The sequence below is a fragment of the Haliotis rubra genome, unplaced genomic scaffold, assembly GCF_003918875.1.
Source record: "Haliotis rubra isolate DU_JTF1 unplaced genomic scaffold, ASM391887v1 Scf714, whole genome shotgun sequence".
In the NCBI taxonomy this organism is placed as follows: domain Eukaryota; kingdom Metazoa; phylum Mollusca; class Gastropoda; order Lepetellida; family Haliotidae; genus Haliotis; species Haliotis rubra.
The window spans coordinates 545,053-558,243 of record NW_025767429.1 but is presented as its reverse complement, the minus strand read 5'-3'; the positions used below and the strand labels follow the sequence as shown (position 1 = coordinate 558,243).

The following is a 13,191-nucleotide window of genomic DNA, read 5'->3' as shown; positions in this document are numbered from 1 at the left end:
AAACAACCATAACATATCATCGTAACTAAATAATTCAACCAAACAATAGTAGTGTCAACTTCACTTCTTAAACCATTCAAATATGTGTACCAGCAACCGATGTTCCATCATAAATACTACCTTTAGAAATCAAGGGTAGAATCATGTTGATGAAGACACATTCGTGGTGGACTCACCCCGTGTCCTGCTGCTAAGTTGCTACCCAGGTCAAGAGCCATGTAGGAGAGATCAGTGTTGTCAGAGGCTGGCCAGTTAACCTTGACGGGGACAGGAGTGTTAGGGTCGCTGTATAAAGATATGAAATAGCAATCTTGAGTATTTGAAAAATGGATCTGATTGGCATAATGTAAAGAAGCGTGACTCTGTTAGAGTATATTTAATGTATATATACCACATTTATCTGTGGCATAATGTAAAGAAGCGTGACTCTGTTAGAGTATACTTAATGTATATATACCACATTTATCTGTGGCATAATGTAAAGAAGCGTGACTCTGTTAGAGTATATTTAATGTATATATACCACATTTATCTGTGGTATAATGTAAAGAAGCGTGACTCTGTTAGAGTATATTTATTGTATATATACCACATTTATCTGTGGTATAATGTAAAGAGCGCGACTCTGTTAGAGTATATTTAATGTATATATACCACATTTATCTGTGGTATAATGTAAAGAAGCGTGACTCTGTTAGAGTATATTTAATGTATATATACCACATTTATGTGTGGTATAATGTAAAGAAGCGTGACTCTGTTAGAGTATATTTAATGTATATATACCACATTTATCTGTGGTATAATGTAAAGAAGCGTGACTCTGTTAGAGTATATTTAATGTATATATACCACATTTATCTGTGGTATAATGTAAAGAAGCGTGACTCTGTTAGAGTATATTTAATGTATATATACCACATTTATCTGTGGTATCATTTAAAGAAGCGTGTCTCTGTAAGAGTATATTTAATGTATATATACCACATTTATCTGTGGCATAATGTAAAGAAGCGTGACTCTGTTAGAGTATATTTAATGTATATATACCACATTTATCTGTGGTATAATATAAAGAAGGGTGACTCTGTTAGAGTATATTTAATGTATATATACCACATTTATCTGTGGTATGATTTAAAGAAGCGTGACTCTGTTAGAGTATATTTAATGTATATATACCACATTTATCTGTGGTATAATTTAAAGAAGCGTGACTCTGTTAGAGTATATTTAATGTATATATACCACATTTATCTGTGGTATAATTTAAAGAAGCGTGACTCTGTTAGAGTATATTTAATGTATATATACCACATTTATCTGTGGTATAATTTAAAGAAGCGTGACTCTGTTAGAGTATATTTAATGTATATATACACATTTGTCTGTGGTATAATATAAAGAAGGGTGACTCTGTTAGAGTATATTTAATGTATATCGCTCACCCACTCACCCTGACTTGGCAAAGTTGGTCCAGTAGGTCATGATGGTCCTGCTGAGTTCCATCTCCTCCTCTGTACATCCCAGAGACTTTTCCAGAACCCAACCAAACACAAAGTCAAGCTCGTACGAGTGGGCTGCTGCTATCCACTGTGGAAACGGACTAATTGATAGTCGGTGATTAAAACTGTAGACATAGGTAGGGTTAGCAGGAGAGTACAATCTGTCAAACTCAAGATGAGGTCACTTAAATCCCTTATCCGAAGTTGCGCGAGTCACAACATCAAAATAGTCAATATCCTTCCAGAGGGGCTTTCTGACTTTCATAAAACAGACGAATATGCTCTTCAATTCCATTTCCATTCACAATGTCAAATGAGAGAAGACTATCGTATTCTTGGCGACTTAAAATCAGTGTTTCCGGTAATGTTGATACATTTCTTCAACGTCAGTGCAGAAAAACAGAGTTGTCTCATCTTTGGTAAACCCATGCAATACACTGGTCTGGGTTTGATGGAACCAGTGGACAGAAGATTTTGGGGGTCATCGGGGAGGAAGTTCCCATCCATAACTGGACGAAATAAAATTCCTTCATCAAACAAAGCAAGCTGAAGATCAACCATAGTTTGAGCATCTGCTGTCTTCAAGCACTCATATATCTCTGCATCATTTGAAGATGACACATACTCAAAGAGATCAGCAAATCTCTTCAGCTTCCGGTTTGCTGTTTCGTGGGAAGCTGTATGCCCACGGGCAAAGTGAAGGTCCCACTCATTGTGATTGCTCTGTTAAACAAGTCACGGGACAGAGGTGATGCTAGATGGTGACCGACGCTTGCACCACCAGCACTTTCTCCAAATATGGTCACTCGGGTTGGATCTCCACCAAAGTTGGCAATATTGTCTTTCACCCACTGTAAGGCTAATCTTTGGTCCATCAAGCCCATGTTGCCAGGGATGGTATCTGGTCCAAGGTAGCTGAACCCTAAAGGTCCTAACCTGTAATTCATTGAAACAACGATGACGTCATTCTCTGCCTGCAAGATATTTTCCTTCATATAGTGGCTCTTGTAGATCCAAAATAGAAACCTCCACCATAGATCCAGACCATCACTGCCAGATTGCCACCATTGTCTGCCGGCGCCCACACTGAAACATGGAGGCAGTCTTCACCTGAAATCGTCGGGTATCTTTGTGATTCTCAGCAGCGTCATGTGTGACTTTAGGTTGGAAGCAAGATGACGTCGGTTTTTGTGCATTTCTAACTTCCGGTCCCCATGACTCTGAAGGCTGAGGGTGCTTGAATCGGAGATCACCTACAGGAGGCTTGGCATATGGGATTCCATAGAATACGTCAAGGGACTTGCTCAACACTGACAGACGTTGTCCTAGAAGAGGGCCATTTAGTGTTGACACTTTCTGTGTTTTTACAACATGCAACTCAAGCAACAACGTCACAAGCGTCGCAAATGCAAGTTTCATTCCTGTCCACATTCTGAAAAGAAAACACACAACTATTTTAAGATACATTTAACAGATAAACTTTTGTTGCTTTTCAAATCATGTTCTTAGATAATCACAGGATCAGTGTTATATGTTGTAGTTGTTTCTAATAATTGTCACTTGAGGACAGTGGAGTGAACCATTCTCTGACCTTCATCACCCTTTGATATTTCACACAGTTTAGATGACCGTCGCTGACTATATATTGCTGACTTTGTACTGCTATCTCTGCCACTCTACTCTGTTCTTCCATAGCAGCTGCACTGCATCTGTGAAGATCCAGGTTAGAATTGGTCTTCAGCAGCGTAAGATGCGCCTAACGGATCAGAGGGTCAGGCTTGCTTACTTGCTTTCTGGTATCCCATTTTGCGCATGATGTTAACACAGGAATGTTTGCTTCAGACTCGATTATTTACAGAAATCTAGCTAAAATATTGCTGAGTGCGGCGTTAAACAACATACAAACAATTGCTCTGCAGTAATTTGTTTTAATTTGTAAGTATAATTTTAGACAGGCTTAGTAAACTTAGACTCAGTATTATTTGTTACACTGCTATACTGAGTCTAACAAAAGCTAGTGGATGGTCGCGTCAGCTAACCTTTTGGACTGACAAATCAGAACACAGCTTACCAAATCACGAAAGTTAACATTCGCACATACCGTTTGAACCTTTGCCTCAAAAACTCGAACGATTCCGAATGCTATTTTCCGACGATCGCTTCCGAGTGATACAAAACAGTGAGTAAACGAAGTGGCAGATAACAGCGTTTTTTGTCAATATTCAAGGATGTCATCTTGCGAAAATATGAGCAAATAGTAACCATGTCATTAGAAACCCATAAGCGTATATACAGCAGTTAAAATTTATCTGTGCTTTTATGCGGATTTTCGTTTGTTGATAGATCAGTGTCAGCGGTGGTATCCGGACAAGTTATTTATTTAAGGAGTAAGAGGATTATGAGGCATGGTTGACTGGGTTTGTTTGTTTAACTAATCCCACACGGCCTTCACTAGTAGAGGGAATGATTTTTGGTTCAGTTATTACATGGCTGTTCTCCATACATCTCCATGTTCCCCATACATCTCCATGTTCCCCATACATCTCCATGTATCTAGAACAGCAGCAAATAACAATGTTGTTTTACTGTAAGGTATATAAGGTGCCATGTTATGACAAGTCTTCACTTTATCCCATGATGGCAAATGCTTTGGTGAACGATCAGTTTGTTCCAAATGGTCGAGGTGGTAGACATTTAGTGTATCAGGGATATAAGTTTCGAATTATGACTAGCAAGCGTGATACAACACATTGGAGATGTTGGTATCCTTCTTGTTGAGCAACGATTAACACCAGGGACGACTTGATCACATACAACAGAGACCATTTCCTTGTCGTCCTCAAGGATGCAGTGAGAACAGACCACAGGCCATTTACACAAGTGACACAAGTGGACTATCATTTGTATTTTTGTGTTCGCATACCTAAATTGATAAATTACTAATCACAATCATACATAACACATAACATACATAACTGTACACAATGTTTAGCATTATGTAACTGCGTAAATATAAGAAATTGATAAGGTACTAATCACAATCACAATCATACATCATCAATGTCAACAATGATGGTTCATACACAGTTGACTTTATAGTCCAACAAGATGAGAAACAGCATCTCCATATTCTAACATGATCTTCGTTCCTGCTTGAAGATGGTCTTTTTCTCACTGTAGTCTATCGTTAAGTTCTCTGTATTTTCGTTTTCGGGGTCATTTATGTATGCTGAATATAAAAATACAAATGATAGTCCACTTGTGTCTTTCTTGGCTTGGCATCTCCTCAGTTATCCCCATCATTGTCTTGCTAATTAACATGGTCTGGTGAATCTTAATCCTAAATAAACAACCTGCCCGACTGGCAAAAGAGGAACACCCCGTGTCAGCGACCAGGGAAGAGAAAATCCAAAACCGTTTTGTAAGTCCCGCCGAACCCTAACAAGTAGTCGTTGTCTGATTGGTTAAATCCGTTCGCCAGTCTCGCGTTTGATTGGACGGTCATAGGTCTCCCAAAGGTGACCATCTACTAGGTTTTGTTAGACTCAGTAGGGTGTTTCAACTGTGAAATGGAGACTACAAAATAAGACGAAATGGTGTCATTGATACGTCTAGTTTGGAAATTTCCTGCACATGTATTAAAAATTCTTTTGAAAGCTACAATGAGTGTTGAATGTTGACTCTAAAACATTAAATTTGCAGTATGATAGCTGACGCTAAGATGTATGTACTGTATACATTGGATTTGTTTGTCAGGCATTACGCCTGAAATATTTGCTACAAATAATGCATACACATGTATTATCGTCAACAATTTTCACATTTAAATTACCCAAATTTAAACCCTAAGGCAAGTTAAGAACCCGGTTAATGGACGTGCCCTCTATTTCCATTCCTGGGCTTCCTCTGCAGTTCATACTGACAGTGAGGCGCGATAACGTTCACAGTCACATCACCATCCTTACTGGTACCCATTCATTACTGAATGCACTAATGTACATCCGACCATCTTGTCCTTACTGGTACCCATTTCCTGCTGAATAAACAGAGGAACGTTCGACCAGGTAACGAACACAGACAATTGAAGTAAATTCGCGGGAATATGTAGTTCTCTGAACGAGAGTTGGCTGTTTACTGGCCTATTTGTATGCAACCATATTCGGATCAACTGTTATAGTCCAGAGTAACAACACTGTCATACAAGACGTTGTTCATTTCGGACAACCTTATGCTTTAGTAGTATTTCCTGTACAACTGAATGTCGTTGTTTTATCACACAGGCAGGACACTGCAGTAGTATTATAGACACGTGTGTAAACAACATGAATGTTGGTGACTGGCAATCCTATTTGTTGTTTTTATTATTTTTTTCGTTTTCCTTTATACAGCAATATCAAATCACAATGTCATCAACAGTGAAGGCAGAATCCGATAAATGATGTAAAACATACGTAAACGAAAACAATCACGATAGGCAATAAATATGTTAGAAACCATCTTAAAACAAGCATATAGTCATATACATATTGATAGAGTTACCAAAGAAACAAAACTTAGCAACTCGACCTTGTTTTGACTGTGTAAATTATTAACTACAGGCCTAAACGGTTCCTACACCCCGAGTTCCTCCACAGGGTCGTTTGGATTTATTGATATGTAGGCCATCTCCACAAAGATAAACTGTTATGGTTTACATTTATAACGCTGCCAGTGATTACTATCATTCGGACAGTCGTATACTTCAATGGTAAGACAGATTGTTAATTTTTACCATACACTTACCTTATACCTGACTCTACAGGTGTACGCCAGACACCGTACTGACTGTGCACAGAAAGACGCGCTGTCAAACTGGTGACATAAACAACCGCGCTTAGCCATTCAGATCCCTGGGTTAGTGAAGGGTATTGAACGGCGCATTTGTATGAAAGCATATGCAGCCTTAGACTAACGTTTAGTCCCTGAATGCATATAATTTTGATAGTAGCAAATAAACCCATTTAAATTGAAAGGAGCCCCAGGGACACCAGAGATTCAGGCTGAACCTGAGGAAATCTAGACTTGCTTTATTTAGGGCTTCAGCATTGCAGGGAGGGCTAGGCATTGGGGAAAATAATGTGGTTCAGGGACTGTGAGGACAGACTAATGCAGCCTCTGCTCTCAAAGATAAACTCTTGTCGTCTGTAGAAACACCACCAAAACAGCATTGTCTATATTTCGGGCTATTGTATGCTTCAGTGGTATTTCGTGATCAACAGAATGTTATTTTCGTGACACACTTATCTTTCACCTGACTTGATGAGTGTTCTCTGGATAGTGCAAAAAGTGTGTACACGTTGAGGCGCTGTTCACCGGTGATATCTCACATGATGACCTGATTTCCGTGACATGTACAGTTATAGTTTTGCACTGACTCCTAAATCGGGGGCAGGTGAGTTAATATGAACTTGGTTGTTGGGCGAAGCTTCAGGTGGAGAATCTGCAAGTCATCCAGCGAGACCGCCAGCCTGATTACGACATGTGTAAAGTAGACACAGGGGGACTTTGGCCATGGAATGAGTGAGTGAGTAAGTGAGTGAGTGAGTTTGAGTGAGTGAGTGAGTGAGTGACTGGGTTTGAGTCAGTGGTATACTGCAATACACTTTTCAAACAAGAGGTTTTGAAACAGGTTTTCAGTATGTACAGGGTATATTGAGAAACCAGCAGAGGTTTTGTTATCATTTGTATATCTTAATCCAAAATCAAAAGAGAAATATATTTGACTGACCATTCTGACCTTGACCTCCCAGCATATCGCAATACAGTTCACAATACAGGCATTCCATAACAGCCTCTTTCACACTTAACAGTGAGTGAGTGGGTTTGAGTGAGGAGGAGTGAGTGAGGTGAGTGAGCCGGTGGATGGATGTGTGGGTCAGGGAGTGAGCGGGTGAGGCAATGAGTGAGTGAGTGAGTGAGCAGGTGGATGGATGTGTGGGTCAGTGAGTGAGTGGGTGAGGCAATGAGTGAGTGAAGTGAGAGTGGATGGAGTGAGCCGGTGGATGGATGTGTGGGTCAGTGAGTGAGTGAGTGAGGATGAATGGATGGATGAGTGGGTGAGTGAGTGAGTGAGCCGGTGGATGGATGTGTGGGTCAGTGAGTGAGTGGGTGAGGCAATGAGTGAGTGAGTGGGTGAGTGAGTGAGCCGGTGGATGGATGTGTGGGTCAGTGAGTGAGTGGGTGAGGCAATGAGTGAGTGAGTGAGTGAGTGAGTGAGCAGGTGGATGGATGGGTGGGTCAGTGAGTGAGTGGGTGAGGCAATGAGTGAGTGAGCAGTGAGTGAGCCGGTGGATGGATGTGTGGGTCAGTGAGTGAGTGGGTGAGGCAATGAGTGAGTGAGCAGGTGGATGGATGGGTGGGTGAGTGAGTGAGGTTTGATTGTTTTGTATTTGTGTATTTACATCACAGGAGGGAAGGCCAGAGTGCTGCAGGTGTATAATAAAGCCTCTATTACAAACCTCACACTCACTTTATGATGTTCACAACCAGGGAGATTCCTGAAGCATTGAATTACGACATTTTAATCCCCCCCCCCTTTTTGTGTTGCTAAATAATGAAACTACAAACATTCAAAGGAGAAGTTGTTGCCAAGTTGACACCAGAGGTCAGTGTGTGGACCTCCCATTAAGGGCTTTATCTGCATCAAAAGGTAATATCGACCGCCTCCATGGTGTAGTGATTAGAGCGTCCGCCCGGAGAGCGGAAGGTCGCGGGTTCGATCCCCGACCACGTCATACCAAAAGACGTTAAAATATGGTACTTTTTGGTCCCTGCCTGGCGCTCGGCATTAATGGTTACAACAAGGACTGGTCGGTTCGGAGTCAGTATAATGTGTCTGAGTGGGGTATTCATGCTTCACTGCGGTATGGTATCTCAGTGGGCTAGCACTATAAAACCAGCTTCAGTCTGGGCTAGTACAAGCAGCCGCACATACACATACACACGCATGCACGTCGTCATATGAGCGAAATATTCTCAAGTACGACGTTAAACACAAGTTCACCTCACCTCACCTCAAAGGTAACATCATACATGTCTTGACGTTGACTGTCAACCAACCCTTAAGGGGATCACCAGGAAAGATGGACGAATGTTAAAAAGCATCACTGACAATCTGACAATAGAGGAAATCTCTATTTTGAATGTGTTTCTCAGATTTTCAGAATATCGTGCATTGTCACGTCATGTGGATGTCTATTGGTTCTTTGACTTCAACTTCCTTTTGGCAGCTGGTTATGAACGAGGTAAGAATGGTAGTAGGCATCACCATGCTGGCAGTCGTCACAATGTGTTCCTTGGGTTCCTTGGGTACCTTGGGTACCTTGGGTATCTTGGGTACCTTGGGTTCCTTGGGTTCCTTGGGTTCCTTGGGTACTTTGGGTTCCTTGGTTATCTTGGGTTCCTTGGGTATCTTGGGTATCTTGGGTTCCTTGGGTACTTTGGGTTCCTCCTTGGTTATCTTGGGTTCCTTGGGTATCTTGGGTTCCTTGGGTACTTTGGGTTCCTATTGTATCTTGGGTTCCTTGGGTATCTTGGGTTCCTTAGGTTCCCTTGGGTTCCTGTTCAGTATATATTGTGAATTGCAACGTGATGTGTGTGTTTGTTAGGTTCTTGGCCTTGCAGGACACAGCATGCTTAAATAGATTAAATACTGAACAACAGAACATAGGCCAAATATTTATTCAATGACGTCATTGACAGATCTATGTGGCAGCAAGCCATATAACTAATAAACATCAAAACAACATTAAACCTGAATTTTAATCGTGTATTTATATTGTATACTCAGGTCCGATTATTAAGATGTTGTCATCCTTTGGTGCAGTAGTCCTGCCCTTCCGGTGGGTCTGAAACACAACAATATGATTCATAACTTCCCTGGCTGCTCTAGCAACACTACAGCATGACAGACACAAGTGGGCGTGTTCTTAACTGGTTGGCAAACAAAACGTGATGTGGGTTCCAGACATTCACAGCTTTAATGAAATCAGGGAGCTGGATACGATGACGACAAGCAAATAATTACATCTGGGAGAAGTCCTGAACGCAATTGGCAATAGTTGAAGTCTTCCTCGTTACACATGTTCTATGGTTGTTTTCCATATACATTACGTCACTGTATAGCACCTGATACGCTGGGTATTCTTTGTGTCTGTAATTGCCTTTGGTTAAAACCACAGCCATTATTGATGTGGGGTAATACGCATTTTCCATGATTTCGCATTAAGAAGTCATTGTCAAACCATGACCAAGGAGGAGGCACATATTTTACTGGTGTTTGGAAAATCGTATGGAAGCCAAGAGAGACTTGACTTGGAATGGAAAGACAAAACTATGCTTCCTTTGACATATCGATCTGTTTTTGAGTGTTTTAGACACAGCTACATTCAAATATGTAATTGCAACAAGCGACATCCCATCATAACAACACATTACCTTTAGAAATCATGGGTAGAATCCTGTTGATGAAGACACATTCGTGGTGGACTACCCCGTGTCCCGCTGCTAAGTTGCTGCCCACGTCAAGAGCCATGTAGGAGAGATCAGTGTTGTCAGAGGTTGGCCAGTTCACCTTGACGGGGACAGGAGTGTTAGGGTTGCTGTATAAAGATATGAAAGCTTCAAGAAAACAATACAAATCGATCTGTTTGGAAATGGGAATCAATTTTTATCTGAGGTGAAATTGTTTGAACATGTAAAAAGAACAATATAAGACCGAGTGAGGGATCTCTCACTCACTCGCTCATCTGTTCCGAGACTATTAACCTGCGTAATTCCATGACTCGATTTTTCACTTACTCTGTCCAACTCACACTATCACTCGCCACTCACTCACACTCTCAATTGCACTCTATTACTCACCCTGACTTGGCAAAGTTGGTCCAATAGGTCATGATGGTCCTGCTGAGTTCCATCTCCTCCTCTGTACATCCCAGATACTTTTCCAGGACCAAACCAAACACAAACTCAACATCATACCAATGGGTTGCTCCTATCCACTTTGGATACGGACTAACTGATAGTCGGTGATTAAAACTGTACACGTAGGTAGGGTTGGCAGGAGAGTACAATCTGTCAAACTCAAGATGAGGACACTTGAAATCCCTATCTGACATCATGCGAGTCATGACATCCAAATAGTGAGTGTCCCTAAGAGGGGATGTTTGACTTTCATAAAAGAGGCGAAGAGGCTCTTCAAATCCTTTACCACCTATTCTATCATAGGAAAGAAAACTTTCATACTCTGTGCGGCTTAAAATCAATGTTTCCGGTAATGAAGATATGTTTCTCATCTGCTTCAAAGCAACTGCTATAGACAATGTTAACTCGTCTTTAGTAAAACCATGCATTACACTAGCCTGCTTGTTGGAACCGGTGCTCAGAAGAGTTTGGGGGTCATTGGGGAGGAAGTGCCCATCCACAACTGGACCAAATGCAAGTCCTTCATCTAACAAATCACTAAGCTGAAGGTCTGCCATAGTTTGAGCATCTGCTTTCTTTACACAGTCATAGATCTCTGCATCAGTTGAAGATGACGGGCATCCAAGGAGATCAGCAAACTGCTTCAATTTCCGTTTTGCTGTGTGTGGAAAAGTGTAAGCCCATGGGAAATTCGGGGATCCGCTCTGCATGATGGCTCTCTGAAATAAGTCACGTGACAATGGTGACACCAGGTGGTGTCCTACGCTGACACCACCAGCACTTTCTCCAAATATTGTCACCCGAGATGGATCTCCACCAAAGTTGGCAATGTTGTCTTTCACCCACTGTAAGGCAAGTCGTTGATCCATCAAGCCCATGTTTCCAGGGATGGTATCTGGCCCCAGATAGCTGAACCCTAATGGCCCCAGTCTGTAATTCATTGAAACAACGATGATGTCATTCTCTGCTGCCAGATATTTTCCTTCATATAGTGGCATTCGTGAAGATCCAAAATAGAAACCTCCCCCGTAGATCCAGACCATCACTGCCAGATTGCCAGCATTGTCTGATGGCGCCCACACTGTAAGATGAAGGCAGTCTTCACTGGTATCATCCGGGACCTGTCTGTAAACCTCTGGAGATGTGAATACATCTTCAGGTTGAATGCAAAGATGGCGTTGGTTTCTGTGCATCTCTAACATCCGGTCCCCATGACTCTGAAAGTTAGGGGGTGCTTGAAGCGGAGATCACCTACAGGAGGCTTGGCATATGGGATTCCATAGAATACGTCAAGGGACTTGCCCAACAGTGACAGACGTTGTCCAAGAAGTGGGCCATCTTCAGTTGACACTTTCTGTGTTTTTGCAATATGCAAGACCGCCACTAGCGTAACAAGCGCAATTTTCATTGCTGCTGCCATTCTGAAAGAATATAACTAAACAAGTTCATTTACTTTCTTTTGTGATAATGATAAGTACAAGTCAAAAATGTTGTTATATTTGTGTGCTGGCGGGGAAACAATGTTATTATTGCATCAAACTGTTTCCGGAAAATATTGTCCAAAGGGTAATGGTGTCTCGCATTCTGTGCACATCATCGTTAGACCCTGGCTAATCAGGAAGCGTGTATTTTGTAAACTTGTCCACTGTTGCTGATGAGGTAATGTTATTTATCACTGACTTTACTGCTATGTCTGCCGTGATATATATCCATCGTACTGCCACTCTATTGTGTACATCCATTGCAGTATTTATTTGGAAGCCTAGTTCAACACAATTCCAAACTTAACATATATAACACATTGATATATCTTTGTTTTGTTTTTGGTGGTCTCACCATAAATTCCATCGCGTACAGATTTGTGGGTTAACTTGGAATCAAGACAAAAAATAGACATCATTAATGTCACTGACGTGTCTAGTCTGGACATTTCTTTTATGCGTTTTACATTTTTTGAAAGCTATCAAGGGCCTCGAATGTCAAAAACCTGAGAAGAGAACATTTGAGTAAGAATAACAAACTGACGACCATCTCTCTCTCTCTCTCTCTCTCTCTCACACACACACAATATCAATACAATAATACACAACACACATCACACACACACACACACACACACACACTGAGTACAAGTGCCTGAAATATTTGCGCCTGTTATTTACAGTATTTCTCACATTGTAATGACCCAAATCCAAACCCTGATACATGGCTATGGCAATGAATCAATGTGCCCCCGAGGCATTGAATGGTGTAATCTTGACTGTAGTACGTCTGAGCTAGAGTCGCATGTGGAAGAGGTAGGTGGCAGACTTTCCTATTTGTTTGTATTTATATAGAGCCTCAATCCTCAAAGATAAACTGCTTTGGCCAAGAGGAATATCACTGTCAGTCATTAGCTATAATTCGGACAATGGTATACGTCAATGTTAAAACAGAATGTAATATTTCAACACCCACTCACCTTGTACCTGACTCTACAGCTGTACTCTGAACACTGCTGTAGGGTGTACACACAGACATGCTGCTAAACGGGTGTTATCTGATAAGATCACCTGGTTTGCGTGACATATATTATTACAAAAAGCGTAAGTTTATGCTTCAGGATGACAACAAAAGAGCGCAAATCGCTCGTATTGTTACGGAGTACCTCCAGGAGAGCATAACCACCTTACAATGATCAGCACTCTATCCATGTCTTGGAAATCAACCGACGGCCATTCTTAAC

At 41.3% G+C, this 13,191-nt stretch overlaps 1 protein-coding gene across 1 annotated transcript; it reads right to left on the bottom strand.

Annotated features, from left to right (window-relative positions):
• Positions 1 to 9,326: 9,326 nt before the first annotated feature.
• Positions 9,327 to 12,951, bottom strand: LOC124259241 (cholinesterase 1-like). The gene is given in 6 exon segments (XM_046693351.1): positions 9,327 to 9,391; positions 9,981 to 10,144; positions 10,407 to 11,635; positions 11,637 to 11,687; positions 11,689 to 11,887; positions 12,928 to 12,951. Coding segments are annotated over 5 exon segments (1,680 nt in total). The 5' UTR covers position 11,887; positions 12,928 to 12,951; the 3' UTR covers positions 9,327 to 9,353.
• Positions 12,952 to 13,191: the final 240 nt, after the last annotated feature.